General features: G+C 33.6%; 1 protein-coding gene across 2 annotated transcripts; it reads left to right on the forward strand.

The window, feature by feature from the left end:
• On the forward strand, positions 1–24,060 carry LOC138691756 (zinc finger protein 99-like). Of its 2 annotated transcripts, XM_069814100.1 has the most exons (6): positions 1–114; positions 3,743–3,828; positions 9,007–9,141; positions 11,814–11,951; positions 13,184–13,266; positions 20,758–24,060. In XM_069814100.1, exons 2-6 carry the CDS (start codon positions 3,748–3,750, stop codon positions 22,400–22,402), a joined length of 2,082 nt encoding a protein of 693 aa, XP_069670201.1. In that variant the 5' UTR covers positions 1–114; positions 3,743–3,747; the 3' UTR covers positions 22,403–24,060. The 2 variants fall into 2 exon arrangements, with proteins under 2 accessions (XP_069670201.1, XP_069670202.1); XM_069814101.1 differs by lacking the exon at positions 9,007–9,141.
• Positions 24,061–24,725: the final 665 nt, after the last annotated feature.

Raw genomic sequence — 24,725 nt, forward strand, 5'->3', positions numbered from 1 at the left:
CTACTTCTCCTTCACGGCATCATTGATCTCGGTGCTTGATTTGTTTCTATGGCAATAAGGTTTTGGTATGTCTTTCGACATTCGTACAAGTGCAGTAAAAATATTGTTGATGAGGTAGGTTACAATCATCAGTTTTAAGAGATATTACGAATTTAAACGTACATAAGTTACTATATGTGTTTGCTTTTCAATGTGATTGTCAGTCCAGTTCTGTTATTATTGCATAACTCTTTGGTAACTTGTACAAGGTAATTACCAACTACAATGTGACACAGAAATCAGTTGACAAATGGGAAAGATTAATTGATAATAGAATTGAATATAGCAGAAATTATCAACTTTGAGAGACCGCGGCCCGGTAAATTATTTTTCTGTAGGAACATGGCCCGGTTCCAACAAATTTACTCTTAAATGCCTTTCCAATTTTTTTTTAAGTTCACACATTCAATTAACGTAAGCATTAATAATTAAGTATGGCCACAGTCTAGTATATACAGTCACGAAGCTTGAGTTGTTGAGGATACTAGGAACAATAGACTGTGCTGGTGCTATTTCCCCATTGTCTTTAATAAGGCGGCAGTAGCGGTCCTAGTGGTTAGGAACTATCTATGGATGCATATTCCCTACGTATTGAACTTCGTGACTGTATATACTAGACTGTGGTATGGCGTAATATTAATACATAAAGAATACTGGTACAGTATGAAAACTGTGACTTGTTTACAAATAATTTAATTATGAATCACTGGATTAATGAAATTTTGTACCATATTGGTGTTTCCTCGAGCCATTATAATTAATTTATGCTAATTTTCATTAACATATCTCTTTCTGACCACCAAAAGATTATAACATTTATAACATTGTGTATTTAAATTGGTTTTCATTATATTGGTTTGAAACGGGAAAGATAATGGGAAGAATGATTTTGCACTGTAACTCACCACCGAAGTAAGCTGAGCAGTGGAAGCAGCAGAAAGGTGTCAACATAACGGCGAAACATACAGGCCTACAAATGAAAATTATTTATATGTTTTATATTTGCGTTGGTATAAGGGAAACTTTTCCTTATATGGGGCGCAATTAGACAAGTTAGTAACTTTTCTCCTATCTAACATATTTTCGTGAAATTTTATACAGTATTTACAGGTAGTTTTGTTTTGTGTACAAAATCTGATGACGTTGGTATAAGGGGAACTGCCGCTTATAGGAGGATGCATTTAGACAAAATTAGTAACTTTTCTCCGATCTAATAGATTTTTATGAAATTTTACACAGTAGTTACAGGTAGTACATCTGTTTTGTATACAAGGTGTGATGATATTGGTATAAGGGAAACTGCCACTTTTAGGGGGATGCATTTAGACAAAATTAGTAACGTTTCTCCTACCTAAAAGATTTTGATGAAACTTTATACAGTAGTTACAGGTAGTACATTTGTTTTGGATACAAACTCTGATTATGTTGGTATAAGGGGAACTGTCACTTATAGGGGGATGCATTTAGAAAAAATTAGTAACTTTTCTCCGATCTAACAGACTTTTATGAAATTTTACACAGTAGCTACAGGTAGAACATTTGTTTTATATACAAACTTTGATGACGTTGGCATAAGGGGAACTGCCACTTATATGGGGATGCATTGAGATAAAGTTAGTAACTTTTCTCCTATCCAACAGATTTTGGTGCAACTTTATGCAGTAGTTACAGGTAGTACATTTGTCTTGTATACAATCTCTGATTCTCTGGATTGTCCTTGTTTCGACCTCATACTTGCTGTAATGGAAAAGCTGTCTTGATCAGCCACGACTTTTTCCAGGGGTAAGTTTTCTCTAAATTGTCTTTACTATCACGATGAGAATATAATTTAATAAGTAGCTCACAAAGCCAATGTGCATTTTGTTAAAGAAGACTCATATTCTTTATCCTCTTGCTCTCCAGTGATAAATTATCTTACGGGAAAATGTAACATTTTATGCACTATTGTACCTTTTGGGCACTCGGGAAGGTTATCTGATACATAATTAGTAATAACCTGTCACCTTACATTCCCGGAATTGTACTTCGGAAGCAGTTTCCGTTCTCAGATATTTAAATAACTGCAATATAGAAGAATTGTAATACTGCACCTGGAAAGAATAGTACGCATAATTTATTACTTGCGCAAATCTGCGCACTTTAAGACTTCATTTAAAATAGTGATAAATGTTCTAGAAAATGAAGATAAAAATCATTTAGGGACGGAAAAAATGGTGTTTTTTCTCTACCTTAGCAAAATATGGTTATATTTATATTTTGTCCCGTGTCAATTCATACTAATCTGACATGTTATAACAATATTAAATATAACAAAAACAATGTTATATATATATATATATATATATATATATATATATATATATATATATATATATATATATATATATAGAACCACTTGACATGGTGATATCAAATATGATGGGAATCGACCACTTACAACAGAGTTACAGCACAAAGAAAACGGTAGACTCGAGGCACTTGATGAGTAAGAACGCTGGGTGGTCGCATGTGGCATGTTACTGGCTTCTTACCTCACTCTACAGCCACCTCCATGATTAAGATAATCAATTGAGTGTTACTCAGTTATATAGAAAAAAATTAAAATTTTTATTTTATTTTTTTTGACGTGTTATTTTTCTACTTCCTGCTAAATATAGATTTTGGACCACTGTCCAGCGGTCCATTGCTAATTAGTAATTCCAAACTACCGTGTGACACAGAAGTCAGTTGCCAAATGGGAAAAATTACTCTAATTGGAAATACAATTGTGTAATCATAGTATGTTTTTACCATCGCAGATGTTCAAAATGTGCTTCATTTACTTGAAGACAGTGCCTCTCCTGATCCTGACATTCTTCCGTTATACTTAAAAGTGTTGCAGGTGGGATGTTCTGGATAACATTGTTATCGTTTCCTTCAAGTGATACATAGATCTAGGTTCTGTCTGAAAAAACGCTGTTTCACAAATCGCCATAGATATATGTAAGAGGTGTGAGGTCTGGTGACCGCGAAGGCCATGGCAGGTCCAACCAAGTGCACACCGAACATCTCGTTTAGGTTCTGGCGAACTGTTAGAGCATAATGTTCCGTGTCCCCCCCCCCCTGTTGAAACCACATTCTTATTCTTTTGTTCAGTGACTTATCATACAGCAAGTCCATTACAGTGCTGTCCAGTAAGTCCCTATGTGTGTGTTGGTTTACACTTGTTTCAAAGAAATATGCTCCCACAACCATATCACCTAGTATTCCAAACCACACCATAACTTTTGGAGCAACAGAATTGCAAATTCTGGCACGTGAGAACTTAATGAAATGGTATTTAAAAGCGGATAGTAGTTACAGCATTGTTTTGAAAGTATCATTCTTAAATTTTCCCTCATTGATTACTAATTTGGGTGACATCGTGAGGAAGAGTAGGGTTTATTCAGTGAAGCATATGAGCGCGCTTTCACATACAAACACACTCCTCCTATTGATTCTATAGGGAAATTGGATCTCATTTTGTAGATGAGGAGTCCGAGTGTCCAATTCATTGCTACTTACCGCTAATATTAAAATGTCTTATGTTCCTGCGTATAGCAATAATTTGTTCAGAACAAGTTCGGAGTATTCAGGAGACTATGTTACAACCATTATAAATAAGACTCTTCTAATGTCTTACATCCTGCAGATGAATGTCACTCTCTATAAATTCCTGTTCCAGTTGAGATGGATGTGATAAAGATGGAACCCGACATCAACCCATTGTCTATGCAGACAAGTGATGCAGAAGAAAAGCCCTTATCAGAGGTAAATGAAAAGTGATATTATGGTCTGTCCAAAACTACTTCCAACCTGACAAATCGCAACCATTCAAATCAACCAACCACGAGAGACGTATAACCATGGTAATTGAACAGTGTTGCCGTGTCTATGTGTACAAGATGCACGTGAATACCACGCCCTAGTGGTGAATTAAAATATTATTTAGTTGTATTATAGTTTTAGTGTATCGATAATTATTGTGTTTAAATTATATTAGACGTATTATTTTCGTTGTTATTGGTGGAGTGTGTGACTAGTGTGTGTTTTCTTGTTTCTGCGTGATTTTCTGAACAGGTGACTTGTGCGACAGAAAAGTGTACTGATTATTAAAATAATAAAATACTCCTTCCTTAACAAAAACAAAACAAAGCTAGCTTACCTTCTAAATTATGTGTTCAAATTGGTAGCCCTTAGCAGCTTTACAATGTGTCACTTGATCATAGAAACCATTTAAGGAATGATTTAACCAGGTTTTAGGAATATCTTGCACCACTTTCATTTTTATTTAGCAACACTGAATTTTTACAGAAGTAGAAGTGTGGGTACTTTTTGAAAAGCTTTTAATGAGAATTAATTATATATATTGGGTGTTCCATTTAAAATAAGGGCGTTGGAGTTACTTCCGGTTAAACCGGAAGTAGAAAAAGCTCGGTAATACCATTATTGAGTTCTTAGCATATGGTTATCCTCACATACCAAGTTTCATGTCACTGAACCGTATGCTTCAAAAGTTATTTAGGTAGTGCATTTATTACTTTAATATTTGATACACTTTTCTGTTTTCTTGACTTAGCAACACCGAATTTGTACAGAAGTATCAAGTGTGGGTAATTTTTGAAAAGCTCTTAATGAGCTTTATTCAAAAATAAATAAATATAATGGGTGTTGCATTTAAAATAAAAGAGTTGGAGTTACTTTCGGTTAAACCGGAAGTAGAAAGACCTCTGTAATACCATTACTGAGTTCTTAGTATATGGTTATCCTCACATGCCAAGTTTCATGTCACTGAACCACATGCTTCAAAAGTTATTTAGGTGGTGCGGGACTTTTAACTAACATTATATACACACAATTTTGTAATATAATTTCTAAACTTAACTGTTCAATATAAGATGTTTTATCTTGCACTTGTGACTAGGTTTGTTTAGGACTCAACTCATTTTAGTATGTTGATACAATTAGTCTTTGCTCACTTGGCTAAGATGTACTTCACGTTTCAATCTGCAGTGTGCAGCTATCATATATACAGTAAATCTTCCATCATTCTAGTATATTTAAAATTTTTTAATATATCTCTTTTATTTTATTTATTGATGGTACTAATCAAAAATTAAACCTTTTATCTTATCCAATTTTTTCTCATTCAATTCTAGTTATTTCATTTATTCTTTCCATTCTAATTTTTTTGGCCAAAAGAAGATATAGACCTATTTGCCTTTGCAACTTTATGTTATTATTATTCATAAGTTTTTTATAGCTATTTCTTTATTCATTTATAGGAACTTTTCACTTATAAATTTCATCTGTATTTATTTTATATATTGACATTCAAAAACAATATGAATGTTATCTTCTCTATGTCCACATAATGGGCACGTGCCTTGAGGTATATTACTTACTTACTTACAAATGGCTTTTAAGGAACCCGAAGGTTCATTGCCGCCCTCACATAAGCCCGCCATCGGTCCCTATCCTGTGCAAGATTAATCCAGTCTCTATCATCATATCCCACCTCCCTCAAATCCATTTTAATATTATCCTCCCATCTACGTCTCGTCCTCCCTAAAGGTCTTTTTCCCTCCGGTCTCCCAACTAACACTCTATATGCATTTCTGGATTCGCCCATACGTGCTACATGCCCTGCCCATCTCAAACGTCTGGATTTAATGTTTCTAATTATGTCAGGTGAAGAATACAATGTGTGCAGTTCTGCGTTGTGTAACTTTCTCCATTCTCCTGTAACTTTATCCCGCTTAGCCCTAAATATTTTCCTAAGCACCTTATTCTCAAACACCCTTAACCTATGTTCCTCTCTCAGAGTGAGAGTCCACGTTTCACAACCATACAGAAGAACCAGTAATATAACTGTTTTATAAATTCTAACTTTCAGATTTTTGGACAGCAGACTGGATGATAAGAGCTTCTCAACTGAATAATAACAAGCATTTCCCATATTTATTCTGCGTTTAATTTCCTCCCGAGTGTCATTTATATTTGTTACTGTTGCTCCAAGATATTTGAATTTTTCCACCTCTTCGAAGGATAAATTTCCAATTTTTATATTTCCATTTCGTACAATATTCTGGTCACGAGACATAATCATATACTTTGTCTTTTCGGGATTTACTTCCAAACCGATCGCTTTACTTGCTTCAAGTAAAATTTCCGTGTTTTCCCTAATCGTTTGTCTATTTTCTCCTAACATATTCACGTCATCCGCATAGACAAGAAGCTGATGTAACCCGTTCAATTCCAAACCCTTCCTGTTATCCTGAACTTTCCTAATGGCATATTCTAAAGCGAAGTTAAAAAGTACTTGAGGTATATTACCTGTATTTTTACTTAATCTCCAAATTGGTGGACTAAGATATCACACGGTGGTTAAAGTTTCATGGCAAAATATCTTCCCCAATGAAGACTCATCAGCTAGTGAGTCTGCCAGATTCAATTCTTTAACTGGAAGAATAGGTTGTTTGTTTAGTTTCGCCATCAAGGAGACGTTGCTGCTTTAAACATGGCACACATTTATTTCTTATCTGGTCATAGCTTTGAGTTACAGATTAAATAGCATCCATTCAAATTTGTGTCACTGTAGTAATACTGTATCAGCAGAGATGTTAGAGATCACAGTTGTTTGCTGCTTGAATCAATATTAAACAGAACAACTCTACTACTATTCTGTCATTCATAACTCTCAGGAAAAATATCTAACACAATAACTCATTTCAAAACATATTTTACATTTCCCGGCATACTCTTTTTTGTTATAAATTAACGGGAGAGAGGATGGTGTTTTTTAAAACTTTTTTCCTATTTCGTGTAAAATAGTAATTTTTTGTATATAGAGAGCTCATAGCTGTGGCAACTCAACCAAATAAAAATATTTTGAAAAAAAAAAAAAAATATATATATATATATATATATATATATATATATATATATATATATATATATGGGGGCCCAAATTTGAAAAAAATATCCTAATGCAGGATTGTACTAAAACCGAAATATCTAAACCGTTTTTAAAGATAGATTCAAACAGTTTTTTGCAATGTATTCCCAAAAGCATGTTGTACAAACTGTCTGTAACAGAATTTTGATATTAGTCCCTACGTTTGTAAAATAAACAATTAAAATTTAATAAGAATTTTCTGATTTCCTTTCTTGCAAACAAATGGACATATTTTTAAAATGAAATCAATTAACAAAATTCTGTTACAGAGAAACCTTTCCTGATAGTCTAAATAACGTATGTTCTAAATTTCATGCATGTATCTTTAATAGTTCAGCAATTATACCCATTTTTGTCTGGCAATGTAGCAAAAAAAATGAAGTTACTGGAAATCGATAAAAGCGGGTGTGTGATTTAAAAATCCATAGCGCAGGAAGCTTAAAAATGACGTCTCAATATCCGATAAGAGAACAAATACCCACAAAATGTTATGCAATGCATTCCACACATATCAAAGGGTATTTTAAAGAAATTTTTTTTTTTTAATTTAATTTACTGGAAACAATAATAATAAAAGTGGGCGAGTGATTTAAAAATCCATAACGCAGGAAGTTTAAAAATGGCGACTCAACATCCGCTAAGGGCACAAATAGCCACAAAATGTTATGCTATGCATTCCACACATATCACAGGGTATTTTAAAGAATTTTTTTTTTTGTTGAAAATTTACTCGTTTTTCACCAAAAAATATCACCCTCTCCCCTTAAGTTATGCTGAAGTGAAATATACTTCTATGTGGAAATATAAAAAGAAGTAAACATATATTTGAACAAAACAAAATGATATTACAGTGCCATTCGCTTACATGCTGCATTACAAGGCTTTTTGTACAACTTATATTTCACTATAGACTCTGAAGTGTGTTCACGTGCGTTCGTTGACATCAGGATCTAATAATAATAATAACAACAACAACAAGAACAACAACAACAACAACAATAATAATAATTTATTTATTTATTTATTTATTTATTTATTTATTTATTTATTTATTTATTTATTTATTTATTTAGGATATTAACGTGCAAAACAACAGCACAAGGCCAATTACTGTTTAGCACAAGATACAAAACAAATCAACAAATGATGATGAGAATGAATGATAGAAAATGGCAGTGAGATGAAATACAATCAACATAATAGTCTATAAGTAATATTGTAAAGATATGCAATTGACAAGAATGGTATAATGCATATATTTTAACAAATGGCATAAATTAATAAAACTGACATAAAAACTCAAAATATATACTACACATTAAATGGATCCAAGTTCAATCCATGCAAATTAGCATATTTAATACATCTGCAGACCGGAGAGAGAGATTTAGAATTTCTATTATAAAACAATTTATGAAACCTTAAACCATTAGCAGGAATACGAAGACTGATATTGCTTATGAATGATTCACAATCAATATCACCCTTAATGACTTTACAAAAAAATAAATAATCAAGATCCTGACGTCTGGTAAACAAACTACCGCAATTGAAATATTTGCAGTTAATCTCATAGTTATAATCGGAATTTGGTAAAAATCTATAAGAACACAAGGAAATAAATTTTCTTTGAATATTCTCTAATTTATCCGAGTCAGTGGAAGTAATGGAGTTCCACACAACAGATGCATATTCAAGCTTGGATCTAACCAATGTATAGTATAAAATTAATAAACACATAGGAGTAGAAAAAGGAATAAGTTATAGATCTAATTAGACCACGCATTCTTAATGAATGGGTATAAATATATAATAATAATAATAATAATAATAATAATAATAATAATAATAATAATAATAATAATAACAATAACAATAACAATAATAATAATAATAATAGAGTTGTGAGACACTAGAAATGGTCTCTGATTTTTTGTGAACGGTTACATAATATAATATATTTAATAATAATTATGTTTTGTGTGCTACAGGAAGGAGATGTATTAGATCAGCACTTCACTAAAATAAAGACGGAATGTAAGGGCTACAGCTACGATCTCATATCAGAGATGACGTTTGATAAAACCCCTGTGCTAATTGACTTTGAAGTCAAAAGTGAAGTTGAGGTGAGTCAGTTTATGAAGTGATTTGGCCGGTAGTTCTCCCTCTGTTATATACTGGCTGATGTGACTGACATTCAGGTGACAAGGAGATACGATTTTTGCTGTCATACTGTCCATTTCTTCATCCTATATCATTCGTTAATCTTTTCTACTCCAATTTTAGCATAAAAATTGCAATGCTGAACGTTCACTAACTCTTATACATTTTGATGATTTCATCCCTGCTGATAATGTTTGCCATGTTGCTTTTAATTTAATTGACAGTCCAGTATGGAATGGAGATCATTCTCAGTTAATCCCACGGAAGGTGGCCAAACTGGTGGTTTGCACCTGGTTTTGGAAGTACTCTTAATTGTGATTTTAAAAATAAATTGGTTTATTAACCAAACTCCATATATTAGGTGTCTATTTCTTGGGACCAGTTGTTTCTAACTACGCATTAATATTACAAGTCACAAAGACTACTTCATAGTTCCTTTTCCATCCTCCTCCTTTCCATCCTAGCATCATTACATTGACTGTTACTTGGGGACAAAGTATTATTCCTGTCTTCCCCACCAACACCTTCAGTAAACCTACGCACAAGATTATGAACAATAAAATCACTATGGACGAGGCCTTTCATACAAATTATATGACTACTGACTCTGGAGTGTGTTTACATGCATTCATATCGGATACATTAAAATAGTCACAGGTGTTTCGTGCACAACTACATAATTGAAGGTTTCAGAACCATAGTGGGCCAAGTGCCGTGTATTAAAAACAGAGAAAGAAAGGGTTAAAGTTAAGTAAATACTATAATTGAAGGGTTCAGAGGCATAGTGGGCCAAGCGCCATTAATTGAAAACGGAGAACGAAAGGGTCAAAGTTAAGTAAATACCATAATTGAAGGGTTCAGAGCCATAGTGGAACAAGCGCCATTAATTATAAACGGAGAAAGAAAGAGTTAAAGTTAAGTAAATACCTTAATTGAAGGGTTCAGAGCCATAGTGGGCCAAGCGCCATTTATAAAAACGGAGAAAGAAAGTGTTAAAAGTCAAGTAAATACCATAATTGAAGGGTTCAGAGCCATAGTGGGCCAAGCGCCATTTATAAAAACGGAGAAAGAAAGTGTTAAAAGTCAAGTAAATACCATAATTGAAGGGTTCAGAGCCATAGTGGGCCAAGTGCCATTTATTGAAAGCGGAGAAAAAAGGGTTAAAGTTAAGTAAATACCATAATTGAAGGGTTCAGAGCCATAGTGGGCCAAGCGCCATTCGTTAAAAACGGAGACAGAAATGGTTAAAGTTAAGTAAATACCATAATTGAAGGGTTCAGAGTCATAGTGGGCCAAGCACCATTTATTAAAAGCGGAGAAAGCAAGGATTAAAGTTAAGTTATTACCTTAGTTTAATGAAGATTGACATATAATTTAGTTTTAATGTGCATATTTCATCTTATTTGTTACGTTTTTCATGAAATTATGGTATTCACTTCATTTTAACCCTTGTTTTCTACGTTTATAATACATGGCACTTGACCCAGTATGGCTCTGAACCCTTAAATTTATTGAAGGTTGACATCATTTAATTTTAATGTGCATACTTAATCTTACTTGCTATATGTTTCGTTAAATGAATGGCTGCCTAGAATAACGTTGTAAGTCAGTTCTTACAGTTTGTCAGGAAATTAAAAATATGTTTATTCCATATTAACATTGTTAAATATTACAAAATATGACAGTGTTAGGTCTGTATTAATACTTCAGTAAGTATTCACACCATTTATATATATGTATTGTCTTAATCTTCCAAATAACACAACTTTTTGAACATTTACAGTAGAAAAACGTTGCATGTCAATCCAGAAGAACAACGTTGTAAAGCAAAGAAACTTAAATACTGTCCATATTTCCTGGTAGATTCTTAATGGTTGTAACATTTGAGTACATTAAATAATAATAATAATAATAATAATAATAATAATAAATAATAATAAATATTACTAATAATAGTAATTTTTATTTATTTATTTAGATATACAATATCAATTATAACTTACACAGACAAGAATCCCTTTTTTTTTTTTTTCTTTTTAGGCCATGACGGAATTCGGAGTAACCATGACCTTATTATCTTCAACTATTCTCCTTTAGCACTCTATAGGCCCACATTGACTTACAACATTATTCTACTCACCAGTTCAGCTCGTTTCACAGCTGGTTTAACGTCGTCTTTCTTCGAAGTATATTCTTTCCCCTGATCCTTTAGTGCCTTACTTACATTATCCTTCCATTCCATGATATTAATCTTACGTTTTATCTTTCTATTTACGTTTTTTATGAGACCATGTGAGACGCTATAAGTATGATTGTGCACAATTTTATTTGCGTTACAGTGTTATTCAGATCAGGAACAGAATCAAAATACTACAGCTCTCGAAGTAGTGTGAATATCAGCAAGATGATGACAGCACATGATGCAAGATATGCAATACAACATTTTTTAGCCGAAAATTTAGTTTGGCCAAAATCGGACGTACAACGTTATTCTAGGCAGCCATTCAGATTATGGTAATCATTTTATTTTAACTCCTGTGTTCTCCGTTTTTAATAAATGGCCCTTGTCCCCTCTATGGCTTTGAACCCTTCAATTATGATATATTTAATAATTATTATGAATTGTGTGTTGCAGGAAGAAAATGTATTAGATCTACATATGACTGAAATAAAGACGGAATGTATGGACCGCAGCTATCATCTGAAATCAGAGATAACATTTCGTGATACTCCTGTGCCAGTTGACTCTCCAGTCATGAAGAGTGAAGCTAAGGTGAGTGCTGTTTGCGAAGTGTGTTGGTCGGTAGTTCACACTGTGTTACCAATTGGCTGACGTGGCTGCTACACTCAGATGACCAGGGAGTACGATTGTTGCTCTGATGCTATCCATTTCTTCATCCTGCTGTCCTTTGTGAATTTTTCCCACCCAGTTTTTCTGGTAGGGACTGCAATCCTGAACATTCACTAAATCATACACATTTTGAATTTTTAACTGCACGCATTGTATTGTTCACCTGACATAATTAGGAACATTAAATCCAGACGTTTAAGTTGGGCAGGGCATGTAGCACGTATAGGCGAATCCAGATATGCATATAGAGTGTTAGTTGGGAAGAAGACCATTGGAAGACCGAGACGTAGATGGGAGGATAGTATTAAAATGGATTTGAGGGAGATGGGATATGTTGATAGAGAGTGGATTAATCTTGCACACAATAGGGACCCATGGCAGGTTTATGTAAGGGCAGCAATGAACCTACGGGTTATTTAAAAGCCATTTGTAAATAAGTAATCACCGCTAATAATTTTTACCAGTGTTCACTCTGATTTAATGATCAGTCCCGTATAGAGTGGGATCAATCTCAATTACTCTGGCGGTACGTGCCAGTTATTTTGTGCAAAAGACTGGATTGGGAACTATAATATCAGCAAAGTAAAAATTCAAGGACCATAAGAGATGTAATTAAACATAAGAGTAGGCAGAAGAATCACCCTGAATATTCACATGTGAGATAATTTCTTCCATTGTTCTATACACATTCTGAATTATTTTCCCTTAGATTTTCAAACTCTCTTAGAGTTTTACAAACCTTAATTTGTTTAGCTTAGTTGTATGCTTGATACAAATCCAGAAATATCTGAAATAGTTTCGAACTTTATTAAGAAAACTTTCCATTATCTGTTTTACCATAACAGTTTGATTACCTGTTAACTTGGTCTTCGTGAATCCTACTCACATATGATCATCCATCATACCATTCTAGTGTCTCTTACTGTTGACTTCCTGTTTATGCAATTCTTATTTAAAACGGGATGTTTCTCAGAAAATGCCATATTATTTTCTCTTTTAATTGGTTTAAATCGTTTGCATTTTTCACCGACAATGTTTGAACTTTATCCTGAATTAAGTAGGATTTAAAATCAAGTCTACAGCATATAAACTGCAGTGCACTGATTCTTGAACTGCTATTGTCCTATAGCTTCGTTTTATAAAATTACTTGCAGGAGGAGACACATGAGTTAGATGAAGTGGAGGAGGAGGTCAAACTGGAAGTAACGGCAGAAGAGGATGAAGTCTTCACTGAGGGGTGAGTGAAGTGTGTGAACCTTTACTTCGTTGTTGGTTTCTCTGCTATGTTTTAGTTATAACGTCAAAGAACATAAATATGTACTTAAAATGAACATGATCTTTGTTCAAATGAAGGTCTCAGTATTCTGAACTGCCTTGTCTACCTGTAAATGTGTCTGTATGTCTCTTTATGAGTTTGTCTATCTTTTTGTCTGCAAACCTGGCTTTCACGTATAGCACCCTGTGAAGTAGACTTGAATAATTTGAAGGGAAAATTATTTTTGGGCCGGGTATAGATCTGTAGGTACGTTACCAGAAAAAACCACAATTCAAGTCACACAGTTTGTGTGCACTCTGAGTTGGGTTTCTGGCGTCTTGTCAGGCCACTTGAGTAGCACAAATGGTAAAGCGTTGGTGCACTAAGGCAAATGTCATGGGATCGATACCTGGCACAGAACAATTTCTCTCTTGAAATTATCTTTGCCTGTCTTTGTAGCTCTCTGTCTGTGTCTTCAACATTCCGCCTATCCATTATTCGATCTATCCACCCTCCCACGCATCCACCAGTGTGAATATAAATTCCTGTATGAAGCAATTTGTGAGTATATTAATTTCAGTTTACTGTCATTTACCATTTGCAATCTCCAAACCCTAGAAGTGGATCAGAATAATCTAATCGCTCAGTATTTTTACTTTAAAGTTTCATTATTTTTACGTCATTATTTATCTAATCTATCTATCTATCTATCTATCTATCTATCTATCTATCTATCTATCTATCTATCTATCTATCTATCTATCTATCTATCTATCTATCTATCTATCTATCTATCTATCTATCTATCTATCTATCTATCTATCTATCTATCTATCTATCTATCTATCTATCTATCTATCTATCTATCTATCTATCTATCTATCTATCTATCTATCTATCTATCTATCTATCTATCTATCTATCTATCTATCTATCTATCTATCTATCTATCTATCTATCTATCTATCTATCTATCTATCTATCTATCTATCTATCTATCTATCTATCTATCTATCTATCTATCTATCTATCTATCTATCTATCTATCTATCTATCTATCTATCTATCTATCTATCTATCTATCTATCTATCTATCTATCTATCTATCTATCTATCTATCTATCTATCTATCTATCTATCTATCTATCTATCTATCTATCTATCTATCTATCTATCTACCTGTCTGTCTGTCTGTCTGCCTAATCTGTCTATCTAATCTATCTATTCTATCTAATCTATCTATTCTATCTAATCCATCTATTCTATCTAATCTATCTATCTATCTATCTATCTATCTATCTATCTATCTATCTATCTATCTATCTATCTATCTATCTATCTATCTATCTATCTATCTATCTATCTATCTATCTATCTATCTATCTATCTATCTATCTATCTATCTATCTATCTATCTATCTATCTATCTATCTATCTATCTATCTATCTATCTATCTATCTATCTATCTATCTATCTATCTATCTATCTATCTATCTATCTATCTATCTATCTATCTATCTATCTATCTATCTATCTATCTATCTATCTATCTATCTATCTATCTATCTATCTATCTATCTATCTATCTATCTATCTATCTATCTATCTATCTATCTATCTATCTATCTATCTATCTATCTATCTATCTATCTATCTATCTATCTATCTATCTATCTATCTATCTATCTATCTATCTATCTATCTATCTATCTATCTATCTATCTATCTATCTATCTATCTATCTATCTATCTATCTATCTATCTATCTATCTATCTATCTATCTATCTATCTATCTATCTATCTATCTATCTATCTATCTATCTATCTATCTATCTATCTATCTATCTATCTATCTATCTATCTATCTATCTATCTATCTATCTATCTATCTATCTATCTATCTATCTATCTATCTATCTATCTATCTATCTATCTATCTATCTATCTATCTATCTATCTATCTATCTATCTATCTATCTATCTATCTATCTATCTATCTATCTATCTATCTATCTATCTATCTATCTATCTATCTATCTATCTATCTATCTATCTATCTATCTATCTATCTATCTATCTATCTATCTATCTATCTATCTATCTATCTATCTATCTATCTATCTATCTATCTATCTATCTATCTATCTATCTATCTATCTATCTATCTATCTATCTATCTATCTATCTATCTATCTATCTATCTATCTATCTATCTATCTATCTATCTATCTATCTATCTATCTATCTATCTATCTATCTATCTATCTATCTATCTATCTATCTATCTATCTATCTATCTATCTATCTATCTATCTATCTATCTATCTATCTATCTATCTATCTATCTATCTATCTATCTATCTATCTATCTATCTATCTATCTATCTATCTATCTATCTATCTATCTATCTATCTATCTATCTATCTATCTATCTATCTATCTATCTATCTATCTATCTATCTATCTATCTATCTATCTATCTATCTATCTATCTATCTATCTATCTATCTATCTACCTACCTACCTACCTACCTACCTACCTACCTACCTACCTACCTACCTACCTACCTACCTACCTACCTACCTACCTACCTACCTACCTAATCTATCTATCTATCTATCTATCTATCTATCTATCTATCTATCTATCTATCTATCTATCTATCTATCTATCTATCTATCTATCTATCTATCTATCTATCTATCTATCTATCTATCTATCTATCTATCTATCTATCTATCTATCTATCTATCTATCTATCTATCTATCTATCTATCTATCTATCTATCTATCTATCTATCTATCTATCTATCTATCTATCTATCTATCTATCTATCTATCTATCTATCTATCTATCTATCTATCTATCTATCTATCTATCTATCTATCTATCTATCTATCTATCTATCTATCTATCTATCTATCTATCTATCTATCTATCTATCTATCTATCTAATCTATCTAATCTATCTTATCTGTCTATCTGTCTATCTGTCTATCTGTCTATCTGTCTATCTGTCTATCTATCTATCTATCTATCTATCTATCTATCTATCTATCTATCTATCTATCTATCTATCTAAATCTAAGCTAATCTAATCTAATCTATCTAATCTATCTATCTAATCTATCTATCTTATCTATCTATCTATCTATCTATCTATCTATCTATCTATCTAATCTATCTAATCTATCTAATCTATCTAATCTATCTGTCTGTCTGTCTGTCTGTCTAGCTACCTACCTACCTACCTATCCGCCCGCCCGCCCGCCATCTATATCTCTCTCTCTCTGTCCTTCTGTCCTTCCGTCCGTCCGTCCGTCCATCCATCCATCTTTCTTCACGTAATGGCGGATTAGATTTTACGTCATTATACAGTGAGGCCACTAAGTTCCGTTACCCCTATTATAAACAAACTAAAATGAACGGCAATTCTTTATAGTAATTTTTATTTAAAACTTACAATGAATTTAAGATATATTCTGTGGTACTGACATTAAATATATCAGTAGGCTCATTGTGCGCCCCTACATTCTCAAAGGCAAAGGCAAAGAATAATATGCTGTCAAGTTCTGTGCGATATTTTTTGGAGCATTCCTGGCATAACATTAGTGAAAGCACGTGTCACAGCATCAATGGTGTAATTATTGTCAGACCATTGGATCTGTATCCCTTCAGCGCTGTCGTCGTTCTTGAAAAAGTTAACGCCTGTACTCACTCCATTCCCCCCGCTTTCCTCCCACCACGTCAAACAGCAGGCCACGAACCTTGCCGAATAGAGATGTTGCCAAACTTCCGTCAAACGGTGTCATAAATAACTAGCCCTCCATGCTACAATATAATTTCTTTCAATCAAGATACATCTTGTATTTCTACAATTTTTATACCTGAATCCCATGTCTCGAATCACTTTCCGTAGTGTTTCTCTCCAACCTTGGAAATTATTGCTTCTCTCGCAACCTTCAGTTATTTCTTCAATGTCGGAACTGCATTCTGCACGGTATATATATTTTTTTTATTTTTATTATATTGATGCTGTATCAACATCTAGGTTATTTAGCGTCTGAATGATATGAAGGTGATAATGCCGGTGAAATGAGTCTGGGGTCCAGCACCGAAAGTTACCCAGCATTTGCTCGTATTGGGTTGAGGGAAAACCCCGGAAAAAACCTCAACCAGGTAACTTGTCCCGACCGGGATTCGAACCCGGGCCACCTGGTTTCGCAGCCAGACGCGCTGACCGTTACTCCACTGCACGGTATAAAGTTCTTGTAACTTTCTTCTTAAAATATACATCAGTTCATATCATCTACCAGAATTAAAGCTTCCCTTGATCTGTTCTTCCATGGTGATTCTAGCTTTTCATCTCCTGCACAGACTCTCTCTTTCTTGATGTTCTTAATTAGGCACTCTGACCTGCCTATGTTAATTACATAACATGTTATATGAGTATTAGTTAAGGAAGTAGTTTTAATAAGTAATCAATTGAAATAAAGTAAGCCTCACCTGTGATCGCAGTTGCCATTTTCGTTGCCGGATTGATAGGAAGCAGATACTGACTGGGAAGGAATTGGAGTTCAGTTCAGTTCGCATATCTTACAGGGGCTCAGTTCCAATGGTCCGACAATAGACGTATCCGCCATCGTTTTGTTCCTATGATCTGAAACAAACTAAAGTAAATTTACATAAGGGGTAATGGGACTTTGTAGTCTCACTGTATGATTCAGTTGCTCCAGCAGGTGGAACTTATCAACTGTTTTGCATTTATTGTCAAGAAATATCATCCGAGTTAGTACAAATTTATTTCAAATATAGAATTTTCCTTTAATTCCCCATCTCATTTGGCTTAAAATTCGCTAATGACTTACCTTAACAAGGACTACAATACTACTTCATGACGTTACATGCTACAATTTACTGTACACTCTTACCTGTTAAAGGGGGTGTTCGTTCTCTCGGCAGTGTTCAGTTTTGTAAACAAGAGCACATCGTGAATCGCTTCTTGTGCGGAACGAGTGAAGCATATGATGTTTACAACGATTGAAGTCAGTGGCGGCTTGTAATCAATATTCGCAATTTTCTCGCAAACGACTAATTTGGGGAGCCATGTTTACAGGAAAATTTTTGTTTCTGTTTATTGTACACTTTCAATTGTTTCAGTTTTCACTATTAATTTTGATACACCCCGTATATAATACTGCTGACAAGTATTGAAATATGTTGAGACATTAATCTCAAGAAAACTGTATGTGGTGTTACATCAAAAGAAAACCCCAGGTCTTATCAGAAAAAGTGTTGTCTTTTCAACTAGTCAAATCAGGCGTCTCGAAAGTTATATCAGGAAAATCGCAATGCTGCGTACTTCAGAAGAAATTCTGGTTATGTGACCACTAAAATGAACTGTATACAGTGAAATATACAGTGAATAATGAAATTGAGAACTGAGTCCAAAATTAAAGCCACAGTAAAAAATAAATGTGAAGATTTAATATATAAAGAGGTTAAAGATCAATTCCAGATAACCTATGCAAATCACAAGTTGGAAATGTCAGGTTATCTACTGTACCTGCCTGTCTCGTCAGTCACTTTCGTGTAATTGCTATACGATGTTCATCCAGAAAGTAAGTTGCAATGGCCGATAAAGAAGACAAATAGAGCAACAAATATTTATTTCATTATCTACAGAGATTCATTGGCTACTTGTCAGAAATTACTTTATCCTGTTGATATTATTAGTTAAGTTCAATTTATCGTAATATTATATTTGAACTTTACTTCAATGTTAAATGTATGATCCTTCTGTACGCTTTTGCGGTAATTTTAAAGGTATGGTTATACTAGTGAAGTAAAAGTCGAAGTGCATGATGAATAAAACAATGGTGAGTACGAAATATTATATACGCTTACTTTAATGCCATTAATTCCATAAATATTTAATGAAATCGTCAATTTGAAAAAACAACATTGCTGTTCGTAACTATTGTAACTACCTTGTGACGTCATTTAAGACATCATAACCTTCCATCGTATCTTTAAATTTACCGCGTTTGCTATACAATATGTAAAATATAAATCATAAATTTAATATTAGATCAAAATAACCACGTTATCTAATATTGGATGCTATGTCGACACTACAAATCGGTTATAAAGCAGACGGACTTGTTCCAAAGTTACGAATTTTCGCTGTTCATGGTTGTGTATCTAAGATGCCCTGGGTCTGGGAGTAGCGGTTAGCATTTCTGACCATGAAACTAGTGGGCCTGCGTTGAAGTCCTGGTTGGGACAATTACGTGGTTGAGGTCTTTTCCTGTGTTTTCCATCTAATGAGAGCAAATGCGTGGTAACTTCCGGTGGTGGACCCTGTAGTCATTTCACTAGCATTATCATTTATCACCTTCATCTGACTCAGACAACAGAAACTATAGCTGTGATAAAGCATCTTAAATTATATCACTAATAAGCTATTTCCGAGAATTAACTTGATTGCAATTGTATATAACGACGTAATTTTTGGTATTATTAACTAATGTGTAAGTATAATGTATTTTTGTGGATGCAGGTTTTCTTTTTGTGTTTTATAATAGTTTAAAGTACAGTCACACATCGCAACTTTTGCAGCGCAACTTTTGTACTGCAGCTGCAAAAGTTGCGTGTCGTGTTCACACGTAAGCCAAAAGTACCGCGCTGCACGCTACTTTTCGTGCTGCACAACCCGAGTGCAGCAAAAGTTGCAACTGGAGGTTGCGAGTCTGTTCACACACAAGGCGCTACTTTGGCAGCCACGGTCATGCTGCAGGTTTCAATCTCCGTATTGACTTCTCAATATACATTTTGTGGTTATGTTCGCATTATTAAGAAACTCATGCGAAAGCTTCCTTATCTATTATTTGCTTTTCTGTTGTATCTAGTATTCAGAAATTGACATTATTTTTACTATAAATCTTTTAAAAACGCCTATATACTTAAATGATAACCAATAATATATTCACGTAATCAATGTTGGCAACCCTCCTGTTTGGAACCAAGCTACGGAAATAAAAAAAAAAGAATTATATCGTCAGCAATTATGCTCAGACTGTGTTGTGTATTTAATAACTGTTACAAATAATTTATTTTCATCACATTTAACATTAAAATATATGCAAACAATAAAAGTATCATTGGCACATTTGGGTGGTAACACTGGTTGCAACCGCAGCAAAAGTTTCAACAAAACCGACATCAAAAATGCTGCGGCTGCAACCTTAAGAACCTTGTTCACACGTCGCTAGTTTTAAGCTGCGCGCAGCATGGAAAAGTAGCGGGCAGCAGGTTCGGCAGCCGCTACTTTTCGGGTTGCACCATTGTTCTCACGTCGCAGTACAAGAGTTGCGCAGTTTTTTGTACTGCAGCGCTGCAAAAGTAGCGACGTGTGACCGTACATTTAGTCTTCATTGCTTGAACTAACAGGACATTTTCTTCACAGCACTGGACTGCCACCTTTCTGCGACAGTATTAAAGATGACTACTTGGACACGGGTGAGAAGACATTCAAATGTGATATTTGTGGAAAGTGGTTTTTCGACTCGGCAATGCTCAATAACCATGCTGTTCTACATATGCGCAATAGATCATTCATTTCCGATGTTTGTGGTAAGCATTGTTTGCAATTGGATCATCTCAAAAAGCATGAACATCTACACACAGGCAAGGAGTCATTTCGATCTGATTTATGTGGAAAAAATTGTTCGAAATCGAATGATTTGAAAATACATTTACACGTGCACAAAGGCGAAAAGCCTTTTGATTGTGATAAACATGCGAAAGAAAATACGCAATCTTCTAGACGGAAAAGAAACGCTCTCTCAAACACTAGGCAGAAGCCATTCACTTGTGATATATGTGGAAAGAAATTTTCTGATTCGAGTATTCTGAAAAGGCATGTACTTATTCACACTGGGGAAAAGCCATTCTGTTGCGATATTTGTGGAAAGAAATTTTCTCAATCTTATAATCTTATAACTCATGCACTTGTACACACAGGAAAGAAGGCATTCAGTTGTGATATATGTGGAAAGAAATTTTCGCTATCTGGCAATCTAAAAAAGCATGCAGTTGTACACACAGGGGAGAAGGCATTCAGTTGTGATATATGTGGAAAGAAATTTTCGCATTCTGGCAGTCTAAAACTGCACGAACTCAAACACACAGGGAAGAAAGCATTCAGTTGCCATATATGTGGAAAGAAATTTTCGCAATCTGGTTCTGTAAAACGGCACTCACTGGTACACACGGGACAGAAGACATTCAGTTGTGATATATGTGGAAAGAACTTTTCGGAATCTGGTAATTTAAGAAAGCATGCAATTATACACACAGGCGAGAAGGCATTCAGATGTGATACATGCGGAAAGAAATTTTTTCAAAGGGGTGGTCTGAAAAGGCATGCACGTGTTCATTCTGGCGACAAACCATTCTGTTGTGATAATTGTGGAAAGACATTTTCTGAATCTGGTAGTCTTAGAACTCATGCATTGCTACACACAGGGAAGAAGGCATTTACTTGTGATATATGTGGAAAGAATTTTTCACAGTCTGGTGGTCTACGATCCCATGCACTCGTACACACAGGGAATAAAACATTCAGTTGTGATGTATGTGGAAAAAAATTTTCGCATTCTAGTAATTTAAAAATGCATGCATTCGTACACACAGGAGAGAAGGCATTCATTTGTGATATATGTGGAAAGAAATTTTCACGATCTGTTAATTTAAAAAAGCATGCACTCATACACACAGGTTACAAGGCATTCAGTTGTGATATATGTGGGAAGAAATTTTCTGAATCGAGTTTTCTGAGAATTCATACACGTGTTCACACCGGGGAGAAGCCATTCTGTTGTGATATATGTGGAAAGACATTTTCTGAATCTAGTAGTCTTAGAAATCATATTTATGTTCACACAGGGAAGAAGGCATTCAGTTGTGATATATGTGGAAAGAAATTTTCGCTACTTGGTAATCTAAAAAGGCATGCAGTCGTACACAAAGGGGAGAAAGCATTCAGTTGTGATATATGCGAGAAGAAATTTTCGCAATCTTGTGGAATAAATAAGCATTCATGCACATAGGGAAGAAGACATTCAGATGTGATATATGTGGAAAAGAATTTTCGCAATCTGGTACTTTAAAAAATCATGCTGTCGTACACACAGGGGAGAAGGAATTCAGTTGTGATATATGTGGAAAGAAAGTAAGGGGAGAGTTATGCTTTGCTGAGTAATTGCAGGTGGAAACGTGAAACCTACTACAGGTATGCCTAGTCGACGTGGAAGGGCGCAATATCAGCACGTGAGTGATTTTCGAACGGGGCAGAATGGTTGGTCTCCAGGAAGCAGGTTTGTCATACCGTGACATTTTGGCTTGTACAGGGCATGCTGCTACGACAGTGATGCGTGTGTGGAACCAGTGAACAAAATTATATTTTTCCGGTGTATGTACCAATAACAGAATTCTTCACAAAGTAAGAATGAACAGAAAAATGTCTATAAATTTAATTTCGTAATAATAAATAAGTCCTCTCATTATCGTTGAAAATACGGTACTTGAAAACCATTAATTTGACAATTAGTTTATTAAGTCTGCAAACAGCACTTCAAACATTCTGCAAATCTGCCATGCCAAGAAGAAACTAAAACGAACAATTATTTAAGGGGTTAGGTACAGCTTACAACAGTAAAATTTTTGGAAATATTCAACATTTTTTCCCTCCATTAAGCTTACTGTATCTCGTACAATAATGAAAATTGGTATGTGTAAAACACTGTCCTCCTGCTATATGAAAAAAATATTTTACGATTTAAAAAAAATTATTTATGTTTTTTTTTTTTCAAAATTCAAAATGGTGACAGTTTACTGTGCAGTGATGAAGAGTTTCTCTCATAACTCATATTTGTTAACATTTTCATATTCTCTCTCTTTTATTTTATTGCAAAAACTCATGTTTACAATATCATGCTCCTTCAACTACATTCCATAATAAGTAATAAAATTTTTTTTATTTTGTACTGATATTTGACCATTTTTTTTAAATGAATTTATTTTTTTATCACACTTTTTCATATTCGCTCTCTTTTATTTTATTGCAAAAGCTCATGTTTACAATATCATGCTCCAACTACATTCCTTAATAAGTAATATATATATATTTTTTTTTGTACTGAAATTTGACCATTTTTTAAAATGAATTTATTTTTTATCAGACAATCTATCAAAGGTAGAGGGGTGATCTTGCATCGTATTGTAGATATGACTTGCATAAATACACATAAAAATTTCGTCACAGAATGTTGGATATAGTCTGCGTTAAAATTTTGAAGGTGGTTAACGTGTGTGTATGTTACCTGGATTGTACTCATGAGAGATCGCCATTGGTAAATTATGCACATATAATATCAGAATGTGTAATATCGAATTTATGTGTTCTTGATTTATTGTAATCATAAAACACTTTTGTTGTCATAATGTACTTGTTAAAATCTTATTAAAGTAACCATAACTTTACATATTTGTCTTGTTATTTCTAATTTGTACATATTCATGACCATGGAAATATGATGATATTAAACAGTGTGAAATGTCGCTTTGTACTACAAGACTACGAAATATAACGGGCTGTGTGAACTATACTGTACTAAGTATAATGAGTGGAACAAACAGAATCGATATGAATGTGGAAACAGATTAATTTCTTCAACTGTTGCATACAACAATTAATAACCTGTTCTTATTCAATCAAGCCTGTATTTTCCTTAAAATAATATATATATATATATATATATATATACACACAGTATATGTAAATCACTTGAAGTAAACCTTCCAACAGTGAACCATTATTGTGTTAAAGGTGTTATCTTTGAAATAATATCGTATGAGGATTTTATAATAGTACATTATGCAACGAACCTATAATGGTAGTAATTAAGACGCGATTATGTTTATGAAACAAGCGCATCGAGTTTCATAATTTTCATACGACCGTCTTAATTACCATTATAGTCAAGTTTCATACGACTTTTTATGCTCGACCTTATTTCTAACTTGAAATTATTCATAAGTATTCATGTTATTCTTATCTGTCTGAAGAAGGAACTGACATTGTGCAATAACTCGTAAATTGTGAGATGTGCGCAGACGCGAAAGTATTGATTTTTTCTGAGAAACAAATGTCTACATTGACGTTGATATAATTTAGAGAGTAAAATAAACATTAATCTTTATAGAACCTTGAAATTGAATAAGAGATTGAAAAACGAAATGACAAGTTCAATTTATTTGAATATTATTTACAATTAACGCTAATTATTATAGTAACAGAACTGACTTTATCTCAAATATAGGTGATTTATTGATTAATTGTTGTCTTTCGATTGCATATCCGAGAATAATCGA

This window comes from Periplaneta americana, chromosome 16 (genome assembly GCF_040183065.1).
Source record: "Periplaneta americana isolate PAMFEO1 chromosome 16, P.americana_PAMFEO1_priV1, whole genome shotgun sequence".
NCBI lineage: Eukaryota > Metazoa > Arthropoda > Insecta > Blattodea > Blattidae > Periplaneta > Periplaneta americana.

Coding starts and splice junctions, on each gene's coding strand:
- LOC138691756 (XM_069814100.1), top strand. CDS start 3,748: ATGGATGTGATAAAGATGGAACCCGACATCAACCCATTGTCTATGCAG. Junction 3,829..9,006: donor AAGAAAAGCCCTTATCAGAG/GTAAATGAAAAG, acceptor TGTGTGCTACAG/GAAGGAGATGTATTAGATCA. Junction 11,952..13,183: donor TCATGAAGAGTGAAGCTAAG/GTGAGTGCTGTT, acceptor AATTACTTGCAG/GAGGAGACACATGAGTTAGA.